Here is a 23810-nt window from a genome sequence, read left to right on the forward strand (position 1 = left end):
TGGCAGCTGGAGGGAGGGCATGGGTCTGGCTACCTTGCCGGGACTTGCAGCACCCAACAGGCAAGGGGCCGAGTCCTCAGTCTTTTGGGAGAGAACAGAGGCACCCTTCCATCACGGGTGCAAATGAGATAGAAGAGGGAGAGGTGGACTTTGATCCAAACTTTGGCTCAGACCTGGATGCCAAAGTCCAGCCAGATGCCTAAACCGCCCTTGAGGGACCTAAAATGAGATGACCCTGGGATTAAGGGGAGGCCTGAGCACCGCCCAGGACCTGGTGAGGTGCAGGCGAGTAGCCTGGAAGGAGCGAGCCCAGGGCGGAGCGTAGGGGTGGGGAGGCCGGGAATGCGGGGGCCGGCCCCCACCTCCGCCCCTGCTCTCCTCCTGGGGGAAGGGGCGTGTGCCAGCGCACGCGCGCTCCGGGGAAGGAGCGGTCTCAGAGCCAGAAAGTGAGGCCCCAGTTTCTCGGAAGCAAGTACCAGGCACCAGCAGCCAGAAGCGAGCGGCCGGTGCCAGCCAGCGCCGAGCCGAGGAAGAGGGCGCGATGGCTGCTCTCCTGCTGCTGCCCCTGCTGCTGCTGCTGCCGCTGCTGCTGCACTTCTGGCCACAGTGGCGCTGGCTGGCGGCAGACTTGGCCTTCGCGGTACGCGCCCTGCGATGCAAACGCGCGCTCCGAGCACGCGCCCTGGCCGCGGCCGCAGGCGACCCGCAGAGTCCCGAGGGAGGCTGCAGCCTGGCCTGGCGCCTCGCACAGCTGGCTCGCCAGCGGCCGGCGCACACCTTCCTCATCCACGGCCCGCGGCGCTTCAGCTACGCGGAGGCCGAGCGCCGGAGCAACCAGGCGGCGCGCGCCTTCTTGCGCGCGCGGGGCTGGGCAGAGGGCCCCGGCGGCGGCAGCAGCGGCGGCGGCGGCGCTGTGGGGGGCGCCCGGGAAGGCGAGGGGGCGGCCGGAAGCCGTGAGGCGCGGGCTGCGAGGGAAGGGGATGGCGCGGCACCTCTGGCACCTGGGGCCACCGTGGCGCTGCTCCTCCCAGCCTGCCCGGAGTTCTTGTGGCTCTGGTTCGGGCTGGCCAAGGCCGGCCTGCGCACGGCCTTTGTGCCCACCGCCCTGCGCCGGGGACCCCTGCTGCACTGCCTCCGCAGCTGCGGCGCGAGCGCTCTGGTGCTGGCGCCAGGTAAGGCGGGAGCGCCCGCGGGGCGGGGCCCGCAGGGAAGGGGCGTGTCGGGGGCAGAAGGGATGGGCTCGGAAGGTACCCAAGAACTTTCCCGGGGTTCCCAACGGGTGGAGATTGGTCTGTGGATTTGCGAAGGGATGGAGCTGGGTCAAGCCCGGGATGGACGTCCATGCTCTACTCTCACCCGAGAGCAGTGCGGGGCGGGGGAAGGGCAGAGAGTGGCGACGCACATAAGCTCGGGGGTGGGAAAGGCTTCCGGGTGGCGGGGGGGAGAGGCGCGGAGCTGTGCTCTCCTACCGCATCCAGAGTTCCTGGAGTCCCTGGAGCCTGACCTGCCGGCCCTGAGAGCCATGGGGCTCCACCTGTGGGCTGCAGGCCCCGGAGCCCATTCCGCTGGGATTCGCGATTTGCTGGCTGAGGCCTCCGCTGAAGGGGACGCACCTGTGCCCGGACACTTATCTGCCCCCCAGAGCATGATGGACACGTGCCTGTACATCTTCACCTCGGGTACTACCGGTGAGAGCCGGTCACCATGCTCACTCCCAGAAACTGAGGCAGAGGAAGACAAGGGTCCGGGGGCAGGAACTGGGGCCTCTCAGCTCCCAGGCCACCCCTCCCAACCCCCCAGAGGAGAGGGAGACCCCAGCGGCCATGTCCTCTCTCACCAACCCTCTCTTTCCTGGTCGTTTCTCCACCTCCCTGATCTTCCCACACTTCCAAGCCAGCCTGGCCCCCCTTCTCAGCTTTGGTTTTGCCTCTGTGCCTCTTTCTGTGGGAAACCCACCGAGGGAGGCAGGGCTTGGCGCTGAGCCCCTTCCCCTGGTCTCCCCCCAGGCCTCCCCAAGGCTGCTCGGATCAGCCACCTGAAGGTCCTGCAGTGCCAGGGCTTCTACCAGCTGTGTGGTGCCCACCAGGAGGATGTGATCTACCTGGCCCTCCCGCTCTACCACATGTCCGGCTCCCTGTTGGGCATCGTGGGCTGCTTGGGCATTGGTCAGTCTCCCCTACCCCGCCCCCAGGCAGTCCTCTAGCTCACATGTAGGAAGCACCTGCTGCGGTGCTCACCTGAGGGGCCCCAGTCCTTCAGGGAGAGGATGGGAGCGGGAAGGAGGAGAATGTAGGGGGGAAATGTCACCTGCACAGACCTGCAGGCTGAGCAGTCTGGGGGGCCCTGTGCTCACAGAACTCCGCATTCCAGGGGCCAGGGGCTGGGAGTGTCAGCCGGGAGGAGGCAAATGGAGAAGAGGGGTGGGACTTGGGGCAGGGTACCCGGATGGGGAGAGCAAAGGGCATACCCTCTGGGGCACAGGTGGAAAGGGGAAGAGGGCCAGCTTGGCCGGCCCACAAGTGAGAATGCTCCTGGGACGAAGCGGGCAGGGCTCCCCCTACAGCCCCTAATCTACCTCTTCCCTCCCGCCCCTTCCTCCCCACGCCTGGCAGGGGCCACCGTGGTACTGAAGTCCAAGTTCTCAGCTGGTCAGTTCTGGGAGGACTGCCAGAAGCACGGGGTGACGGTGTTCCAGTACATCGGGGAACTGTGCCGATATCTTGTCAACCAGCCCCCGGTGCGTGGGCTCAGGTGCCGGGGGGAGCCGCCAAGGCGGGGAGCTGGGCAGCTGCCAGGAGACACGGGGACAGGTGTCTGGGGGTCGGAGGGAGAGGGCAGAGGAGGAAGCCTGGCATGATGGGACGTCTGATGTGGAGGGACTCGGAGCATCCCAGGGGAAGGATTTCTGGGGAATGACTAACGGGACTTCACTTTGGGAGCTGGCATCTTGGTGTGAACGCTCCTGCCCCTCTTGGCGCTCTTCTCAGAACCAGGCAGAACACGGACATAAGGTCCGGCTGGCCGTGGGCAGTGGGCTGCGCCCAGACACCTGGGAGCGTTTTGTGCGGCGCTTCGGGCCCCTGCAGGTGCTGGAGACGTACGGACTGACGGAGGGCAACGTGGCCACTTTCAACTACACCGGACAGCGGGGTGCTGTGGGCCGGGCTTCCTGGCTTTACAAGGTGAGGGGGAGGCAGGAAGCGGGAGGCCCCGTGGGGCAGCAGGGGGTTGGCGGGGAGGGCGTTCATGCACCTGAAATGACCCAGTGCCTGGGGCTCCCCTCCCCAGCATGTCTTCCCCTTCTCTTTGATTCGCTATGATGTCACCACAGGGGAGCCATTTCGGGACACCCGGGGGCACTGTGTGGCCACATCTGCAGGTCTGTGCTCAGGTGGGGTGGGCGGGGTGGTGAAGCTGGCGAGGGCCGATGGGCCTTGAAGAACGGGTGGGAGGCAGGCGGTCACCCCTGACCCCAGCTCCTCGGCCAGGTGAGCCGGGGCTGCTGGTGGCCCCAGTGAGCCAGCAGTCTCCGTTCCTGGGCTACGCTGGGAAGCCGGAGCTGGCCCAGGGGAAGCTGCTCAAGGATGTCTTCCGGCCGGGGGACGTTTTCTTCAACACCGGGGACCTGTTGGTCTGCGATGGCCAAGGCTTTCTTCGCTTCCATGATCGCACCGGAGACACCTTCAGGTACCTGTCCCCGCCTCCTGGCTCCGTCCAGGCGTCTGACCTCTGTGGCCCGGGCCCCCTCCGCCTCAGCTCCGTAACCCCCCACCCCAACCCAGCTCCGCATCTCACCTCTCCGCTCCGACCTCTGGCACCCTGACCCCCTCTCTGACATTCTCCCCCCCCAGCCCTTAGGGCCCTGGCTCCCACCGCCTCTTTGACTCTGCTCTCTGGCAGGTGGAAGGGCGAGAACGTGGCCACCACGGAGGTGGCGGAGGCCTTGGAGGCCCTGGATTTTCTCCAGGAGGTGAACGTCTACGGAGTCACCGTGCCAGGTGCCCCAGCCTGGGAGTTGGGGGGCACCTGGCCCCCCTCCCTGCGTCGGTATAACCTGGGCACCGGGAACCTCACGTGAGGCTAAGCCTTGCCCCCGAATCCCCAGGGCACGAAGGCCGGGCTGGAATGGCGGCCCTGGTTCTGCGTCCCCCCCACTCGCTGGACCTTGTGCAGCTCTACGCCCATGTTTCTGAGCACTTGCCGCCTTACGCCTGGCCCCGGTTCCTCAGGCTCCAGGTAACCACCACTCCTGCTGCGCCTCTCGCCCCACGTGTGCACCCCATCTATGCGGGCAGTCGGTGGCTCCCAGACCCCGCAAAGGGACACCCCATAACACACCCTGAAGAGAAAGAGCAGCTCCTCCCAGACATGCTCCTCACCCCTGCATATCTGGACTCAGCTCCTTCCCTTCCCTGTCACCTCCTCCCCTAAACCCCACCCTCATTACCCCCTTTGCCCAGACCTGCCCCCTAATAAAATCCAGGCAACTCACCTGAGCCACCTGGGCAGCGTACCCCTCCCTTCAACTCCCTGTGACGCCCCCTTCCCAGGAGTCTCTGGCCACCACGGAGACCTTCAAGCAGCAAAAGGTTCGGATGGCCAAGGAGGGCTTCGACCCGAGCGCCCTGCCCGACCCGCTCTACGTTCTGGACCAAGCGGGGGGCGCCTACCTGCCCCTCACACCCGCCCGGTACAGAGCCCTCCTGGCGGGGGACCTGCGAATCTGAGCGCCCTCCATGCCCAGCTGAGAGGGGCCTGTGGGCGGGGCATTGCAGGGGCGGTGGGGATCTTTTCTATCCAGGTTTGTAATCATTATTTTGTAATAAACGCGCCCAGAGCCAGTCCGGCCGTCCTTCTCGTGTCCAGTCCGTCTTCCCTCTTGGCTGTGGCACTGCTGCTCCCCTGGGTGTTCGCTCCCGGCACAGCGCCCGGCCTCCTGCCCTGAATTCCTGCGGCCTCGGGACTTTCCCTCTCAGGGGACCCCAGACGATCCTGTTCTGGGAGAACCCTGGTGACGGATGTCTCTGTGATCCTGGTGTCTGGTCCAATCTCACTCCCTGAGTTCAGGGCCCCGCTGTCCGCCCCCCCACCCCCACCCCCCCGGAGCTGCAGGCCCCCAGGGTTGACCGGGGCAGAGATGGTCAGAAACACTGCCCCACGCTGTCTCCACAGAGCAGAGGGGGCGGGGCCGGGGGCCGAGCCTCCACCAGGCAAAACAAAGGTTTGATTTGGGGGGAAAGGGTACTCCAGGCGTCCAGCTCCCCTCACAGCCAGTCAGCGAGGAGGAAAGAGAGGGTCACACAGCCTCCCCAGCTCAGATGTTCCCAGTTTTACCTAATCTTGGTCATACGTTCCCTTAAGGGGCAGGCTGGGCAGGGACCCCACAGGCTCTGGGAGTTTGAAGACCCTGCTTGGAGCAGGGCTCGGAGTGCGGGTGTGCCTGTGGCAGCAGGAGGAATGGAGGAATCAAGGGACGAAGGCCCCGAAGGAGGTGTCAGTCATTTAAAAGCTTGAAATGATGAAACTCCTGCTTCTCCTAGACCAGTGGTCGGCAAACTCATTAGCCAACAGAGCCAAATATCAACAGGACAACGATGGAAATTTCTTTTGAGAGCCACATTTTTTAAACTTAAACTTCTCCTAACGCCACTTCTTCGTGGAAGAGCCACACTCAAGGGGCCAGAGAGCCGCATGTGGCTCGCGAGCTGCAGTTTGCCGACCACGGAACTAGAACTAAAGTCTCCTCTGTTTTCAGCTGTGGGTCCTTGACCTTTCCTGCTACTTTCCCGTGGGTCGTCTTTCCCCTTCCAGCCCCTCTCCCCAACATGAGCGTCCAGAGGAAGGACCTGCCACCAAGCTGGGGGCCCCCTGGCTAACCCCCGCCCCCCCCTTCCAAAACCCGCTGCCCCGCTCTCCACCAACAAACCCAATCCAGTGTCACCAACCGGCTAGAGGAGACGCACGCTGGGGTGTAAGTGCAATCTTCCCACACTGACCAGTGGAAGTCCTTCTGCTTGTTCTGCTCACCTCTCTCGTCTGCCTGCCTGGGGGTGGGGGGGACGGGGGGGGGCGTCCAACCCCGATGTAGCTGCTTCACTTGGCTGGCAAGGGCACATCGCGCAGCTGCCCCCTCACAACCTTAACTCAGCTCATGTTCCCCAGGACTCAGCCGGCAGCCCTCTCCCTCGTGGCATCTCCACCAAGTTCTCCCCACCAGCCCTGTTTCAGTCCGTCTACATCTGCACCGTCCAATATGGCAGCTGCCAGCCACACGCTCCTGGCAGGGACTCACAACGTGGCCAGTCCGAGCGCCATGTGCTGTAAGTGCAAACTGCACACTGGGCTTCAGACTTACCACCAAAAAGAGAATTGAAAGATTTCTTCCATAATTCTTTTATATTGCCGACATGTTGGAATCCTGTTTCGGATGTATTGAGTTAAATAACATATATTAAAATGAATTTCACTTGTTTATTTTACTTTGTAAACGTGGTTACTAGAAATTTTAGAACAGGGGTCCTCAAACTTTTTAAACAGGGGGCCAGTTCACTGTCCCTCAGACCGTTGGAGGGCCGGACTATAGTTTAAAAAAAACTATGAACAAATTCCTATGCGCACTGCACATATCTTATTTTGAAGTAAAAAAACAAAACGGCAAAAACACCCGCATGTGGCCTGCGGGCCGTAGTTTGAGGACGCCTGTTTTAGAATAACATATGAACCATGTTGTATTTCTACTGAACAACACTGGCCTAAGTCTCCTGGCACCTCACTCTCAAAACCCATAAATACCGGATGTAACATGTCACTTGTACCTATCTGTCTCCCGCTCTTGAGCAAGGACAGCTGGGAGGAGGGCGGTCTGTTCCAATGGGCGGAGCCAGGTGACGGGTGGGCATTCTGTCCTCACCACCGAGCTGCTCTGCCCCAGCTTTGTCACAGAGGCTGTAGTTAGTGGTAGAAATTGAGAGCTGCAAGAAGGCACATTTTTTATTACTTTTTTTAGAGGAATAGGGAGGGATGAAGGGAGAGAGAGAGAGAGAGAGAGAGAGAGAGAGAGAAACATTGACCAGTTGCCTCCTGTAAGCACCTCAACCTGGGATTGAACCCAAAACCTGGGTATGTATCCTGACGGGGAATCACACCAGCCACCTTTTGGTGCAAAGGACAACACTCAATCAACTGAGCCACAGCGGCCAGGGCAGGGGGGCACACTTTTGATCCAAAAGAATTAGGTTTTTCGTTTACCACAATTAAAAATAAAATACACATGGCCCATGGCCACCGATAATGGGGCAGTGAGGGCCTGGGGTGGGGGGCGGGGCGGGCTGGAGGGGGCCAATGGGGGAAAAAGGGAACATATGTAATGCCTTCAACAATAAAGAATTATTTAAAAAAATAAATAGCCCAGCTGGTGTGGCTCAGTGGTTGAGCGTCGACCTATAAACCCGGAGATCAGGGTTTGATTGCTGGTCAGGCCACATGCCTGGGTTGCCACTCGGTCCCCAGTGTGGGGCGTGCAGGAGGCAGCCCATCAATGACTCTCTCTCATCATCGATGTTTCTATCCCTCTCCCTCTTCCTTCCTCTCTGAAATCAATAAAAATATTTTAAAATAATGAATAAAATTTAATAAAAATTAAAGTAAAATTTAAAATATAGCTTTTCCTGCTAAAACACACAACAGCAAACCGCGCACGTTGAAGTAAAATAAAGTGGGATTATGAGATAGTTTGCAAAGGGAGAGTAAGTTGGTCCTCAGGTGGTCAGGTCCCTCTCTGGGAAGCTGGCCATCCGGTCTGGGATGCTGGTGTGGAGGGTGGTGGGACCGGAGAACTTGCCTGCGCCCCTCAGGCCATGGCCACGTCCTCAGCGCTGTGCCTGCGGGCCCCCAGGGGACCCCCCTCCACCACCAGAGGAGCCAGAAAAGGGGGACTGGCGTCCGAGGAACGTTCCTGTTAGTTCTGTTCTGTTTCAGCCAGCGGGCTAGGAATGGCTTCATGTTTTCTCAGGGTTACGGAACTCCAAAGGCTATTTCCTGGCGTGTAAAAATGATACGGAATGCCGGTGTCCGTGTTTGTAAGCAGTTTCCCGGGGACCGGCCACGGCCACGCCTTCCCTGTGCTCTGTGCGGGCTTCGGTGCTGCAAGCGCAGAGCTGAGCGGCGGCGGCCCGCGGCCCGCAGAGCGGGACCTGCCGACCGTGCGGCCCGGCGGACCAGGCGGAAAGCTCCCGGAGACCGCAGGGTGGGAAGGGCATTCCCCCGCGGGCAGCCCGGCTCGTTGCCCGGGACCGCCCGCCCGGAGCGGCCACGTCCCCGCGTGAAGAAGGCGGGGCGGCCCCGGGGGGCTGGGAGGAGCCCCCTCCCGGCGCCGGATCGGCCTCCGCGTCTTCCGACCCAGAAGGGCGCCTGCGCACTGGGGCGCGGGGGGGTGGGGGGTGGGGGGCCCACGCTCTCGCTAAAAGTAAAAGAAAAGCGGGGGGGGGGGGGGGGGGCGGGGCCCGAGTCCCTGGAGTTCTCTGTGGGCCTCTAGGGGGCAGCTGCGGGAGCAGTTAGCTGAGATGGAATTCACATTCCGTAAAATAAAATTCGCTCTTTAAAAATGTAAGCTTGGGTTTTAATGCATGCATAAATTTGTGCAACCATGGCCACTACCTAATTTAGAACATTTTAAAAATATATATTTTTTTATTGATTTCAGAGAGTAAGGGAGAGGGATAGAAACACCAATAGTGAGAATCATTTATCGGCTGCCTCCGGCATGCCCCCTACTGGGGATCGAACCTGCAATCAATCGGGCACGTGCCCTTGACTGGAATCGAACCCACAACCCAATCAAATTCAGTCTGCAGGCCGACGCCCTATCCACTGAGCGAATCAGCTAGGGCTAGAACACTTTCATCACCCAGCCCACCCCCCCCCCCCCCAAAGAAACCTCTAGCTCAGCCTGCGTGGCTCAGTGGTTGAGTGGCTACCTATGAGCCAGGAGGTCATGGTTCGAATTCCCGGTCAGGGCATATGCTCGTGTTGCGAGCACAATCCCCAGTGTGGGGCGTGCTGTAGGCAGCCGATCAATGATTCTCTCTCATCATTGATGTTTCTCTTTCTCCCTCTCTTTTCCTCTCTGAATAAATAAAAAATATATTTAAAAAATAAAAAGAAACCCCTACCCATAGTCACTCTCCAGTTCCCCTCCCCCTAAACCCCTGGCAACCACCAATCGATATTGTGTCTCTATGGATTTATTTATTCTGGGTATTTCCTACGAATGGAATCATATAATATGTGAACTGTGTATAGTGACTTTCACTTAACCAGTTTTCGAGGTTAATCCCCATTGCAGCATGTATCAGTACTTCATCCCTTTTTATTTTTGCTGCAAAAAGCTTTATTGTTCCATTTGGTCCAATGCATGGGAGAGGGCTTCAGGGTGGTTAAAGAATGGCTGGGGTTTCGGGGAGAGGCTCAGGCAAAAGCCAGACACCAGGGGTGCAGAGGGGCCCCTCAAAGGCCTCCGGGCTCCAGGGGCTCCTAGTTGTGCTTGAGGGGGAGCCTTTGGAAGACACTCGCCCCGCCCAGCCTGGGGCCGCAGCCTGCGGAGGGCAGGCAGGTGTGGCCCATCTTCTTGATGAGTTTCACCCCTCACCCGGAAGTGGTTCTCCAGGAGTCAGAGCTGAGGGTCTGCGGGCAGAACCAGGGCCTGCAGGCCCAGGAGGGCCCGGGTCAGGCTCCTCTCCCAGGCCAGGCGGCTGGCATGGCGCCCTGAGTTGTGCCCACTCATCTCGGGAGGCTTCCGCTCCTCCTGGAGGAGAAGGCGGCCACCGCGCTGGGTTTGCATCTTGAAGAGCCGCTCAGCGCCCTCGTGCTTCTCCGCCAACTCGAGGAAGAAGCGGCCCCCGCCCTCCAGAGCCACATGGTCCAGAGGTAGGTGTGGGCGCCCGCAGATGCAGGCTGGCCAGGCGGTGGACGCAGCCTCCAGCTCGGTGGAATATTTCTGACGAATTTGGGGGCTCATGGTTGTTTGGCAGTAGGAGTTAAGGTGTGTTGTTCAGCAATAGGAGCAACAGGTGTGTTGTTCGGTAATAAGGAGCAACAGGTGTGTTGTTCAGAAATAAGGGGCTAAGGTGTGTTGGCTGGTCTCAGGTGGTGCCGAAGGCGGTGACTGGAAAGACGGTGGCTGGAGGCTGGAAGAAGGGGCGTCTTTGGGTCTGTTCCGTCCAAACACTGTTGAAGCAAGAGACACACCCAGGACCTCCACGGGCTATGTCAGTACTTCATTCCTTCTTACGGCCGCATAATATCCTATTGGCTGTACATGCCACAGTTTATCAGTTGATGGAAACGGGGCTATTTGAATAATACCGCTGTAAAAGTTCATGTACAAGTTGTTGTGTGGACATGTATTTTTAGTTCTCTTGGGTATCCAGCTAGACATGGAATTGTTGGGTCTTATAGAGACTGGTTTAACTGTGTGAGGAACTGCCAAGCTATTTCCCACAGTGGCTGCATGATTTTACATTCCCACCAGCAAAGTCTGAGTTCCAAGTTTTCTGCCTCCTCACTAACACTTATTATTATTTGTCTTTTGACTATTAATCCTAGTGGGTGTGATGTATCTCATTGTGGTTTTGGTTCGCATTTCCCTGATGGCTAGTGATGTTGAACATCTTTTCATGTGCTTACTGGCCATTTGTATATTTTCTTTGGAGAAATGTCCATTGTAATTATTTCCTTGTTTTTTGTTTGTTTGTTGTTAATCCTTACCCAAGGATATATTTTTCCCCATTGATTTTTAGAGAGAGTGGAAGGGAAGGAGGGAGAGAGTAAACATCAATGTGAGAGAAACACATTGATTGATTGCCTCCCTCACATGCCCCAACCCAGCTGGGATCAAACCTGCAACCCAGGTACCTGCCCTTGACCAGGAATTGAACCCGAGACCCTTCACTGCATGGTCTGATGCAAGGGGCTTAATCACAAGGAACAACAACAGCCTGTAATTAATGGAATCGAGATCAGTGGTCGGCAAACTTATTAGTCAACAGAGCGGCAAGCCGCATGTGGCTCGCAAGCCGCAGTTTGCCGACCACTGCTCTAACCACTGGACACCCCAGCCAGGGCTTTCCTTGTTTTGTTGTGTGTGTTTTTTTTAAAATTGGGCTGTTTGCCTTTTTACTGTTGAGTTGGGAGAGGGTTGTTGTTGTTTTTAATGTACTCTGAACTCAAGTTCCCTATCAGATACATAGTTTGCAAATATTTTCTCTCATTCTGTGGGTTTTCATTTACTTGATAGTATCCTTTGAAAGACAAAAGATTTTAAATTTTTATGAAGTACAGTTTATCTATTTTTTGTGCAGGGAGAATATTGCAAGAGTTAGTTTTTCCCTAAGGACAAATAGATATGTTACATTTTATTGGGAATGTGCTTGTTAGTAGTAGTGGTGTTATTATTTGAAACTATTTTATGTATATTAACACACATATTAGGAGTCACTGTTTCCAGAGCAAGAGAACAAAAGGTTTCATATAAAATAAAATTAGAGCCCTTGCTGGTTTAGCTCAGTGGATAGAGTACCAGCCTGCGGACTGAAGGGTCCCGGTTTGATTCCGGTCAAGGGCACATGCCTGGTTTGCAGGCTCAATCCCCAGAAGGGGGCGTGCAGGAGGCAGCCAATCAATGACTCTCTTTCATCATTGATGTTGCTGTCTCTTCCTCTCTGAAATCAATAAAAATATATTAAAAAAATAAAGTTAGTAAAGTAAAAATTTTGTCTTTCACTGAAAATGCCTTGAAGCAGTGAACACTCCCACAGCAATGCGATCTCCTGGTGCCCAGCACCCTGGAGGAAGGGCCGATTCCAGACTGGGGACAGGAAACAGGATGATCCTTGAGGCATCTTGTGCCAGAAAGCAAAAACATCAAAGAACTGGACAACAGCAAAAGGACACAGAGCTCCCACTGCCTAAAATAGGGCAATCCAGCCCTGGCCGGCGTGTCTCAATTGGTTGGAGGGTCATCCTGTACAAGAAGGAGTGGTGAGTTCAATTCCCAGTTAGGGCACATACCCTGTAATACTTTCAACAATAAAGATAAAATTAAAAAAAAAAATCAATAACAGCATGTCCTCAGGTGAGGATTTTAAAAGAAAATAATAATAATAATAATAATAATAATAATAATAATAATAATGATAAAATAGGGCAATCTGAATGTCAGAAAGATTAATGAGCCCTGCCTGCTCAGTGGTTGAGTGTTGACCCAGGAACCAAGAGGTCACTCACTGGTTGATTCCCAGATGGGGCACATGCCTGGGTTTCTAACTTGATCCCCAGTAGGGGGCGTGCAGGAGGCTCATCGATGATGTTTTTATCTCTGTATCCCTCTCTCTAAAAAGAAAAAAAAAATCAATAACAACACATTTAAAGAAAAGAATAATGAATGCACTTGAAACATTGACTATACAACATGTAGCAGTTCAGAGTGATACTAAAGGGGATGTGAGGATAAAGGGAGACGGAGAAAAACTGCTTCCATAGAGCACCAGCTGCTTTATGTGTATTAGCAGTCCGAAGAAAGAATTGAGCATTGCTTCTGTGTGAATTGTATTTCAGGGTTATCAAGGTGTTCTAGTTGATGAAGGAAAGTTCTTTTGTCCTTTAAATTGACTTGAGAGAGAGAGAGAGAGAGAGGGGAAGGGCGGGAGAGAGAAATATCTATGTGAGAAAGAAGCCTTGATTGGCTGCCTCCTGCACGCCCCCCACTGGGGGTGGAGCCTGGAACCCAGGCCTGTGCCCTGACCCCTGACCCGGGAATCCTTACCGACGACCTTTTGGCCTGTGCTCAGGGCTTTGGGCACACAACCGGGAAAATGCAAGCCCCTGCCCGCAGAGAAGTCCCACTCCAGTGGAGGAGACACAGGACCCCAACGAGGAGATGTGAAATGAAACGTCACGCAGTGACAACGTCGAAGACAGAAAAGACGGGAATTGTGCAGCGCTTTCTATTTGCTGCTGTCACCACTGACCACACACGTAATGGCTTCCCGCGGCACAGAGGCGTTCGCCATGGCTCTGTGGTTGGACTTCAGGCACGGTGTCTGGGCGAGCATCCAGGTGCAGACAGGCCTGGCCCTTTCTGGAAGCTCCGGGGGAGGAGAACCCTTCCTTGCCTTTCCCAGTCTCTAGAGGTCACCCCCACTCTTTGGGGCTCTGCTTCCTTCACGTTCAGAGTCAGCAGCGTCAGGTTTGGTCCCTCTCCCATTACATCACTCTGACCTTTCTGACGTCTGCCAGCTTCTTCCACGTTTAAGGACCCTTGGGATTACATCGGGCTCACCTGGTGACCCGGGATGCTCTCCTGAAGGTCAGCTGATTGACTAACTCCCCCTGCAACCTCACCCCTTGCCAGGTACCCTATCATGGTCAGAGGTTCCAGGGATTAGGACATGGAATCTTCAGGGGCCATTTTCTGCCTGTCACAGAGGGGGAGATAGAGAAAGATGGAGGCAGGGAAAAAGAGGGTTTGGGGAGAGAGCTAGGTCCGGGTTCGGTTGAGAGAAGAGCAGTGGGGAGAGACAACAGAGACACGGTCCCCGGGCCGCTGGTCCCCGTGTGCCGTGTGCTCCAAGGGCTTCCGCTGCCAGGGAGACCTTCCGGGAACTTATTCCAGAAAAGCCTGGGGCTGTTCAGGGCTGGGGGTGGGGGCAGGAAAGAGGGCCGGTCGCAGGGAGTCAATCCAGCCAGCACTTCCTGAGCATTAAGGCGATAGGGGACTCCATCCCGGGGACAGCACTTCCCAACCTGGGGTTCGGGGGCGTATGCAGACGTTCCTGGGAACTGAGCACTCTCCTTGGTGGGGTGGGAGGAAGCTTCCATCAGATTCTCAGAAGGGCCTGGGAGCAGTAAGAAGTTAACTTCCAGCTCGAGGGTTATAAAAAGAAGTGCTTAGAACGGAAACTGCTGCAACCCCTTTGGAAAACAGCTTAGCAGTTCCTCAAAACGCACAGTTACTATATGACCCAGCAATTCCATGCCTAATATACCCGAGAGAACTGAAAACACACCTCCACACAAAAACCTGTACACCAACGTGGATAGCACCATGCTTCATCATCGTGAGAGAGGGCAACAACCCCACTGTCCCTCGTCCTGGATCAGCACACGGGCACAGCCATGCAGTGGGATAGTATTAGGCCACAAAAAGGAATGCTGCACTGCCCTGGCCAGTTTGGCTCAGTGGATAGAGCATCAGCCTGTGGACTGGTGTGTCCCAGGTTTGATTCTGGTCAAGGGCTGGACTGTGGGCTTGATCCCTAGTGGGGGGCGTGCAGGAGGCAGCCAATTGATGATTCTCTCACATCATTGATATTTTCTCTCTCCCTCTCCCTTCCTCTCTGAAATCAATAAAAAGATTTTTTTTAAAAAAGGAATGAGGCACTGATACGTGCCACCACCTGAATGAACCTTGAAGACATTATGCTACTTGAAAGAAGCCAGGCACAAAAGCCCGCATTCATATGAGATGCCCAGAGCAGGCAAACAGGCCAAGACAGAGAGATTAGTGGTTGCTTGGCCAGGAGGCAGCCAGGAGTGAAGGTTAACGGGCACGATGTTTCTTTTGGGGGTGATGAAAATGTTCCAAAATAGATTAAGGTGATGGTTGTGCAACTCTGTAAATACACTAAAACCATTGAATTGTACAGTTTAAACAGGTGGACTTATCGTGTATGAATTAATATCTTAGTCCAATTCTCAAAAGCGGGGGGGCGGGGGGGGGGGGGCGACACGTGGTGGTGCTTGGCCCTTCAAGGGCCATGCATTTCACCTGATCCTCACACCTGAGACAGGTCCTCCTTCTTCCCATTTCACAGGTGGGCAATCTCAGAGGTGAGGGGTACCAGCCTGAGCGAGGCAAGATAGCTGCTTAGTGACAGAGCCTGACTTGAATCCAGGTCTTCTGCGTTGGTTTTATGCCCTGGGGGTCACTCTGGAGTGTGAATTCGGAGGTGACAAAGCAAGTGCTGCAGCTAGGGAGGCATCTTCTCAGCAGGTGTTGGTGAGGGGCAGTTCCACCATTGCAGGGAAACCAGACGGGAAAAGGGGCGCGGGGGGGGGGGGGGGGGGCGGGGAGGCGCGAGCAGGCTCTGTCCTCAGCCCTTACTTAATGCTGGCCTCCCAGTCACGGGGCAAAGTTGCTCCGTCGCACACCCACCCCGTTTTATAGATGAAGCGGCTCCGAGAGGTAAAACTGCCTACAGAGGATGCATAGCTCACAGGTGACTTGGTCCTGTCTCCCTGGCCACAGGGCCTGCGGTCCCTTCGCAGGAGGCTGCCCCAGGCAAGGTGGCCCCGAGAGATGCAGGGCTGGGTCAGGACGGCCCGGGAGAGGCTGGAAGCTCTCCCCACAAGGCAGTCTCCTTTAGGGGTGGCCCAGGACCGGGAGGCACACCCCAGGACTGCCGGTCTGGAAGGAGAAGGTTGAGCGTGTTGGGGTGAAGACTGAGGATAGAGCTTGTGCCGACGAGGCAGGGACACACCTCAGCTGTGCAGGGCAAAGCCAGACACAAGAAGCTGAGGGACGTGGTGAGGGGAGGAGTCCAGGAGAGGGGGGGGTCAGGAGTCAGACTGGCTGGACTTCTGGGGGCAGAAGCCTGGCTGCCTGTGGCCTCAGGGCAGAACACGGACCAGATTCCTCCCCGCTTTTCTCCTCCTCCTCTCCCACCCTCCCCCATACCTCCTCTCTCACATTCCCAGCAGCTCTCCTTGTTGGAGGACTCCCATTTGGGGAGGGGTTCCTACAGAATAGCAAGGCTCAAAATTAGGGCCTTTTTGGGCCCCATTTTTGCATGTTTTAATCATCACCCGAGGATACGTTTTTATTGGTTTTTTGAAAGAGAGGAAGGGAGAGGGAGGGAGGGAGAAAAAGAAACAGTCGCCTCCTGTATGCCCCTGACCAGGATTGAACCCACAACCTGGGTATGTGACCTGATTAGGGAATCGAACCTGCAATCCTTGGGTGCACGGGACGATGATGTTCCAACCAACTGAGCCACACAGGCCAGGGCGTTTTTGCATGTTTTAGATGGTCAGCGGGGCCAGGGGAGGGTCTGGGCCTCTTCTCTGTAGGATGGGGCAGTGGAGGCTGGGTTCCCACCTCCCGCCTGCTGGCCTCCGGCCCCTGAAGGCCCCAATCCATTGTCCCAACAAGAATGGAGAGAACAGCTTTGTAAAGTGACACTATGAATGGTGAGGACCTGCCAGGGCCACCAAACTAATGGAATGAGCTCCCCCAGGCTGGGCCCTGCCTCAGCACCTGGGACAGCAACCCTCCTAGGAGGGTTGGGGCTCTGCGCCCCTCTGGGACCCCCAAATCAGACTCCAAGCCACCCCTGTCCAGGAGCTGAATCCCCAGAGATGAGCTTAGGGGAACAGATGCCCCAACTCCCCTTAACACTTCATTCTCAATCAAAGTTTGAGAGGGAGGAAGGGGTGGGTCTGATGGGCAGGGAAAGGATTCTGGAGGCTGGAAAAGGGGCGGGTTTGACCCCCAACTTTTCCCTGCTCTCACTGCCCCCCCCTCTCCCCTTTCCCCACCCCAATTGTCTCAGTGTCTGCTGGGTCCTGGGAGGAGAGAATAGTGGGTGGGGGTGGGGAAGGGGCTCAGACTGAAAGTAGAGAGAGACTGAGTTCCAGGGAGGACAGAGTGGACAGCAGCCTCTGGCCTCGACCTTCGCCTCCCTGATCCTGGGCTCCCCAAAATAAGGACAGAGCCCCCCACCCACACTGTGTCTCCCGGGGGTGGGGAATGCCCACAGCTCAGGGGCCCCCAGGCTGAAGGCAAACCAAGGCTCTTGGGGAGTAACCCGGGCTGAGGGGCTGGGCCTGAGGGGACATGGGGCTGGGGCTGCTGCTGCTGCTGCTCCAAGACTGGGGTAAAGGGATGGGGCTGCAGGGTGTGAGGGGAGAAGGAAGAAAAGGACAATGGGGGAGGAATGAGGGGGGGCCAGATGGGAGAGGTAGATGGGAGAATAAGGGGACCTGGGGGTGGGAGAGTTGGGAGCAGAATGGGAGAGGGACAGGAGTGTAGGAGCAGAGGTGCAGAAGCCCTGCCGGGTGCAGAGAGGGGACAGTCGTGTGCTTGTGCGTGTGCATGCACGTGCGTGCGTGTAAGAACTATGTGGAGGTCCAGCCTCTGGGAAACCAAGACTGCTCCAGCGTGAGGCTGCGCCAGCTGAAGGAAGCCGGGTCATGCTGAGGGTTAGGAGCAGCTGTCAGGCTGGGTCCTGGGAAAGCAGGGGCCAGTAGGTTTCCCCAGATGTCCCTGAGGGACTGAGGCTGGATGAGCCCTGGGTCTGTGGGTGCTGGCCCCTCCAAGGCCCACCCATCACCCCCACCTGCTGGGCAGCCTGGCTCAGCCTCGCGGGCAGAGGCATCATACGTGGTGTGCGTGGTTGGCGGGTCTGCATGTGGGTTCACAGCTCAGCTCAGGCATCCCTGGGCCTGCGGCATCGGTCTGTTGCCCTGTGCTCTTACATTTGTGACTTGGAGCCTGTAGGGCATCAGTGTGCGACCTGTGTGTCCTCTGTGAATGTGTCTGGGATACAACTGTGTCTAGAAGGTGGTCTGTGAGGTTGGATTTTTTGTCCAAATGTGTGTCTGCCAATGAGTGTAAGTGTCCCTTCCCTATTCAGAGGCTGGGGTCCTGGTGGCGGGGACGGGCAGGGGGAGTCAGGAGTCCTGGGAACCTGACCCTGCGGGCAGACAGACAGATGGGCTGGCAGGGGAAGGAGAGGGCGACCCCATTGTCCCCTAGGGAGCACAATGCCCATGCCTGGGCCCCTGACCTCTCTATTGTGCCCGCCCTGCTCCCCTCCCTGCTCCCCCCTGGCTGACCCCAGGTCTCACCCCTCACCCAGGCTGGAAGGGGATCAAAACCGAAGGGAGGCGGTGGGCACAGGAGGCTGCCACGTCTGGCCTCGTCCCCACAGGCCGTGCTGTAGGCTCCGAGCTGGCCTTTGTGCAGAGCCCGGAGACGTGGTGGCTGTGTGGGAGCGCCCACCGGTGCTGCCCTGTCAGGTGGAGGGTGAGCCGCCGGTGTCCATTTCCTGGATGGACTGGCCTTGGCTGACAGCGGTGCCACCCGGATGCCGGATGGCTCCCTGCATCTGGCCGCCCTGGCTGGCCACCGGAGCCTCCTGTCCCAGGCCCATGAGCACACTGCGTGGCCCAGAATCGCTATGGGCAGCTGGTGAGCCAGTGGGCCTGGGTACAGCTGGCAAGTGACCAGGCTGCTTAGGGTGGGGTGAGTGCACAGGGCACCCACGGAGGACACTCATGGGGCACAGAGTTGCCCAGAGTGGGCCCCGGGCAGTGCCGACTTAGCCATGAGACACAGTAATCACAGGGCCTAGAGCCCAGGTTACTTTCAGGAGCCCATAAAACTGTCTTAATTCTAACTTCTTTAAAACCATAAGGAAAAAATAATAATACATAATAATGATCCCAGCCTGGGTTATATTTGTCTCTTACCAATGCTAATGTAAATTGTAATTTTTAATTTTTTTTTTATGGAGGAAAGCAAAGTGCTCATGGCCCATGAAAGTCACAGACACCAGATTGCAGGGCTGCGTAGTGAAGTGGGCAGCAGGAGTGACTGATGTGGGCTCAGAGGTGGGGGCCAGGGCTCTGGAACATAGTTGCTGGGGCAAAGCCCAGGTCCGGCTCTGTGGCATTCAGCTGGTCCCTGTGCCCTTGGTCTGTCCCGTTTCCACCAACATCCAGAGTCCATGGAGGTGGAGCGGGTGGAGTTGCCCGTTTCCAGTGCCTGATCCGGGGGGTGTCCAAACCTTCCATTTCCCGGGAACATAATGGCACAGCCCTGAGCACTGCTGACCACCGGTGAGCACCAGCCGGGAGTGTGGAGGGGTGGCAGGCTGGGGGCCGGGGCACAGCCATGGACCCTGACTTCTGCGTCCTTAGGGTCACACTGCTGCCTGGTGGCATCCTCCACATCACCAGCGTACGCCAGGCTGAGGTGGGCACCTACCGCTGTGTGGCCAATACCCGGCACGGCCAGGGTGCCCAGCTGACCCTGAGTAGTAAGCAAGGACTAGGGGACTCAGAGTGGGCACCAGGCAGAGAGGAGGGCATGGGAGCTGGCACCACTGGGAGTAGGTATGGCCGATGTGGTGGTAGGTGGTACAGATACTTCGTAGAGACAGACATTTGGAGCACCTATGGTCTGTGAGGCACTGCTGGGTGTCGGAGGTGCAGCAGTAGGCAGACAGAACGTCCTAGTACAAAGGGAGGAGCTGTAGGAACCCAGGCTAGGGGCCTTTAACCCAGCTTTGGGCTGGAGATGGTCAGGGGCTTCAGGAGTAAGTTCTACCAAGCTGGGTGTTGGAGAGGTGAGGTCAGGAAGGTGGAGAGGTCAGGAAGGTTGAAGAGTGAGGAAGGTGGAGAGGTCAGGGAGGTTGAGTGAGCAGCCAGGTCAGGAAGGTGGAGAGGGTGGCATTCCTGACATTTCCTTGTGCAAAAGCACAAGGGTGAAAAGAGAGTGGCCGGTCCGGGGTAACAGAGTCAATGTAGGCCAGGCCCACTGTGGAAAGCAGTTGGGACTTGATCCAGAGGCAGTGGGAACCCTTGATGGATTTGGGGGGGGGGGGGGGGGCGTGAAGAGGAGAGGATGCAGGCTCAGAGTCAGCCTGTGTCTTGGCTGGGAGTGGATACCTGGGTGCAGTTCCGTGTGTGTTTGTGTATGTTATATACATGTGAGGGTGTGCCTGTGTTTGTACCTGTGTGCTTGCATGTTTCCTTCTTGGGGTTCCGATAACAATAGCTTGTAACTGAGATTAAATACCCAGGGTGACCCCAAATACAGGCCTCGTGGGGTGGGAGGGTTTTATGCCCAAAGCGAGGCTCACAGCAGAGCCTCTGAGGAGCTGGTACCAAGCAGGAGCCAGTGTGATGGACCCCTCAGCCAGAAGGGGGAGCTGCAGGTGGCTGAGGGGAGTAGTGCCTGAACCGTCCACTAGGGGACTCCATAGTAGAAATAACAAGGAACCTTGGGAAAGCGCCAGAGTGCCTTGGCAGTGACAAAATTTCATCAAAGAATGTGTAACTTTAAAAAAAAAAAAGTTACTGTGAGACCTTCCAGAAATAATACATCTGTCTCAGTTTTATTTAAAAATGTGTCTTTATTGATTTTAGAGAGAGACAGTGAGAGGAATGCCCCCATCCATTTTGGGGATGGAGCCCAAAACCCGGGCATGTACCCTGACCGGGAATGGAACACCAGCCAGGGCCAAAAGATGTATAACTGAGACTGAAGACTGAAAGGGGAAGGGAGGGAGCTGTTGTGTGCCTAATCTGGAACCAATTTATAAACTGAAAGCGGAGAGTGGGGCTCAGAGGCTCCTCCCTGAGAGCAGAGGGGGTCCCGGTATGGCCTCCCACTTCTCATTCCCAATCAGCCTCCTGGGGCAGGAGGGCTTCCATGATACTCAGTGCTCCTGGTCAAATGCCAGGGTATTGGGCAGGCATGGTCCTCCATCCTGCTGCCCATGGAGGCAGGGAAGGAATGGCCAGAGTCTTAGGAACATGAGAAGAGCAGCAGGCTCTGCTGGGAGCAGAGGATCAACCAGTAACAGAGGGTTCGAGGGTTTCCTAAATGTTGAGAAAGGAGCTGGGGTCAGTGCAGGCTCTTCTCCAGGGACAGGAGCTGGGACCAACGCCCTGACCATTCACTCCTCAAGCACTCCCCTGGGGTGCGCCTTACCATGGGAGGCACCAGGGAGATGGGATTTCCCAGACTCAAGGTTCGAACAGTGGCAGGAGGGGTATGCTGTCAGCTGGCCAGTACCTCCAAGACCCAGGTTTGAGTCCCATTTCTGCCAGTCCCTCTGACATTGGACACGTTACTCAACCTCTCTGACACGTGGTTTTCTCATCTGCAAACTGGAGAAATTAAAGCAGTTGCCTCACAGGCTTTAGTGAGGATCAAGTGAGACAAGTGTGCGGGCGGGCTCACAGTACAATGCCGGGGAATGAGGAGGGGTTCAGCCAGTGGTAGACAAGTTGTCATATGGTCCAGGTTCTACCCCACTGAACAGTCTGACCACGCAGAACACAGCCTCCTTGGTCAAGGCCAGGACATTTCAGGACAGCTCAGGGCTGAACTAGAGCTTATAAAAGAGGCAAACCGAGGAGGGTCTAGCCCCAAGTAGGAATGAATGAATGGATGGATGGATGGATGAATGAATGAAATATTGGCACATTTATTATTACTATGTATTTTTTTTTAATCAGAGAGGAAAGGAGAGGGAGAAATAGAAACATCAATGATGAGAGAATCATTGATCAGCTGCCTCCTGCACGCCCTCCCCCTGGGGATCAAGCCCCCAACCTGGGCATGTGCCCTTGACTGGAATCGAACCCAGGACCTTTCAGTCCGCGGGCTGATGCTCTATCCACTGAGCAAAACTGGCTAGGGCGAGGCACAACATTTTGTAAGAAAAGTTCTTGATAAAGGACATATATGAAAGGGTTAAAGATAGGTTACCAAGTCTCATAAAATACAAAGGGAAAAAAACAAAAATGAAGGGAACAGATTGAGGTATTGGCTTTGTTTCTATCCAGTGGTTTGGGGGTCCGCTGCGACAGGACTGGGTGAGGAATTATTTTGAAAACCTGCAGGGGAGTGGGATGGGAGGGCACAGAGACAAGTACAAGGAAAGAAAGGTTAAAAAAAAAGAGAAGATAAAGGATAAAGGAAAAGAAAGGCTTATTATCCCTTTGCTGTCACAGCCACACTCTCAGCTTCTGGCCATGGTACCCCCAGTGATGATTTGTTAAATAACCGAATAAGATGAGTGAGTGGCTTAAAACAATAGATGCAGTATAGACCCAAATAGTGTACAGACCTTTGATTTTTGTGGACCTCGATTTAACGGACAAAATTTCATGTCCGTGTGTCATATGTAAAAATTAGCACCCTGTTAATTTTTAAATGCTTTTAACCCAAGATTTGCTTAAAATTAAATTAATAGATTATTTTTTGTTATTAATTCATTGTTACCGTATTTTCCGGTGTATAAGACGACTGGGTGTATAGAAGATTTTCCTGGGTTAAAAAGTCGTCTTATGCCCTAGCTGGTTTGGCTCAATGGATAGAGCGTAGGCCTGCGGACTGAAGGGTCCCAGGTTCGATTCCGGCCAAGGGCACATGCCTGGGTTGCGGGCTTGATCCCCAGTAGGGGCATGCAGGAGGCAGCCAATCGATGATTCTCTCTCATCATTGATGTTTCTCTCTCTCTCTCCCTCTTCCTTCCTCTCTAAAATCAATAAAATATATGTATTTTTTTAAAAAGTCGTCTTATATGCTGGAAAATACGATATTTTAAACAAATTTTAGTGAACAGGCCATATGTTGGAGAAAACACTGTAGTAATTTCACTGACAATAAATATCACATATCTACAAATACAGCCTACATATTTAAATCTAAGAGTCATGGCTTGTAAACAATGGTTAGCATGTTTATCACACCTTTCTAGGCATGGTAATTGGTTCTGATGTCACATGGCCTGACTTTCTGCAGTTTTTGTTTGTTTTTTGTTAATCCTCTCCTGAGGATGTTTTTGCCGTTGCTTTTTCAAAGAGTGGAAGGGAGGGAAAGAGGGGAAGAGAGAGAGAAACATAGATATGAGAGAGCCACATTGACTGGTTGCCTCCTGCACCACCCCAACCCAGGGCAGGAGCGAATCTGCAACCCAGGTATATGCCCTTGATCTGGAATGGAACCAGAGACCCTACAGTGTGCGGGCCATGCTCTAACCACTGAGCACACCAGCCAGCGCTCTGCAGCAGTTTTAACTGGTTCAGGCCAGCTGTGTGCATTTGTTTACTCTGGGTGACTGGTGAATGAATGAATTGAAAGGAAAACATGGGGAAGTGGGTTGATTAAAGTGGTACACAGAGCATTCTAGGTTTTTTAGGGGATGGTGCATACAGATTAAGGAATGATTCTGCAGTTCGCTAAGAGCAGTGTGAGCTGCTAGTATAAGGTCCCCACCTGGAGAAACCAGCATGTTACAAAGAATTCAGTCACTAGAGACTAGAGCAGTATGCAGGGAAGGGCTGAGGAGGGCTAGGAAACACCTCTACCTTGGACAGAATGGAGACCCAGACTTTGGATTAAATGCTACCTCCCCTTCCAGGTACCTTTAGACCTTAAGTCATCAGGTAACTAAAGTGGGGTCAGTAGCTTCTGGAACATTGGCTCCACATGAAGATGGAGGGGAATATGAATACAGACGTAGGTAAGGGCTTTAAGTAATCATCACAATTGGAGAGGGTACAAACCACAGGTACCCCATGACTGTAGGGAGTACAACCCAGAGCCCATCTCCCAATTACCCCTAAAATTCTCCCACCAACTGCCCACCATGACTAAAGCACAAGCCACAGGAAAGTTTAGAAACCATTCCTTTCTTTATTAAACATAGCTTGCAAGTGATAAATATTACAAAGTTTTTTTTTCTTTTAATCCTTTCTCCAAAAATTAGCTTATTATTTGAATCTGTCACTACTGAAATGCTCAGCAGCATCTGAAACAGATGGGAGTGTATTTGCCTTTTTGAAACCCAGTTTCTATTGGTCTTAGTTTTTTTCATTTTAATTCCCAAACACAATGCAGAAAATTAGAATGCGTTAAAAAAAAAAAAAGGAAACTTAAAAGAGGGTTGTGCAAAAGGGTCTTGTTCCCCTCCCACCCACCCCATTCAGAGAAGGCCATTCCCCATCCCACCTCC

The 23810-nt window shown here is 55.1% G+C and overlaps 1 protein-coding gene and 1 pseudogene across 2 annotated transcripts; both read left to right on the forward strand.

Moving 5' to 3' along the window:
- Window positions 1-406: 406 nt before the first annotated feature.
- SLC27A3 (solute carrier family 27 member 3) lies at window positions 407-6283 on the forward strand. The gene is made up of 11 exons (XM_079761583.1): window positions 407-1172; window positions 1479-1688; window positions 2007-2165; window positions 2613-2737; window positions 2988-3182; window positions 3289-3379; window positions 3489-3687; window positions 3901-3998; window positions 4106-4236; window positions 4551-5971; window positions 6163-6283. The coding sequence occupies exons 1-10, from the start codon at window positions 542-544 to the stop codon at window positions 4725-4727; spliced, it is 2016 nt and encodes a 671-aa protein (XP_079617709.1). The 5' UTR covers window positions 407-541; the 3' UTR covers window positions 4728-5971; window positions 6163-6283.
- LOC307093755 (immunoglobulin superfamily DCC subclass member 3-like) lies at window positions 6254-23748 on the forward strand (annotated as a pseudogene). Its single transcript has 4 exons — window positions 6254-6320; window positions 17988-18278; window positions 18736-18897; window positions 18979-23748. The product of its transcript is annotated as an immunoglobulin superfamily DCC subclass member 3-like (transcript).
- Window positions 23749-23810: the final 62 nt, after the last annotated feature.

This window comes from Cnephaeus nilssonii (genome assembly GCF_951640355.1).
Source record: "Cnephaeus nilssonii genome assembly, chromosome: 21".
Lineage (NCBI taxonomy): Eukaryota > Metazoa > Chordata > Mammalia > Chiroptera > Vespertilionidae > Cnephaeus > Cnephaeus nilssonii.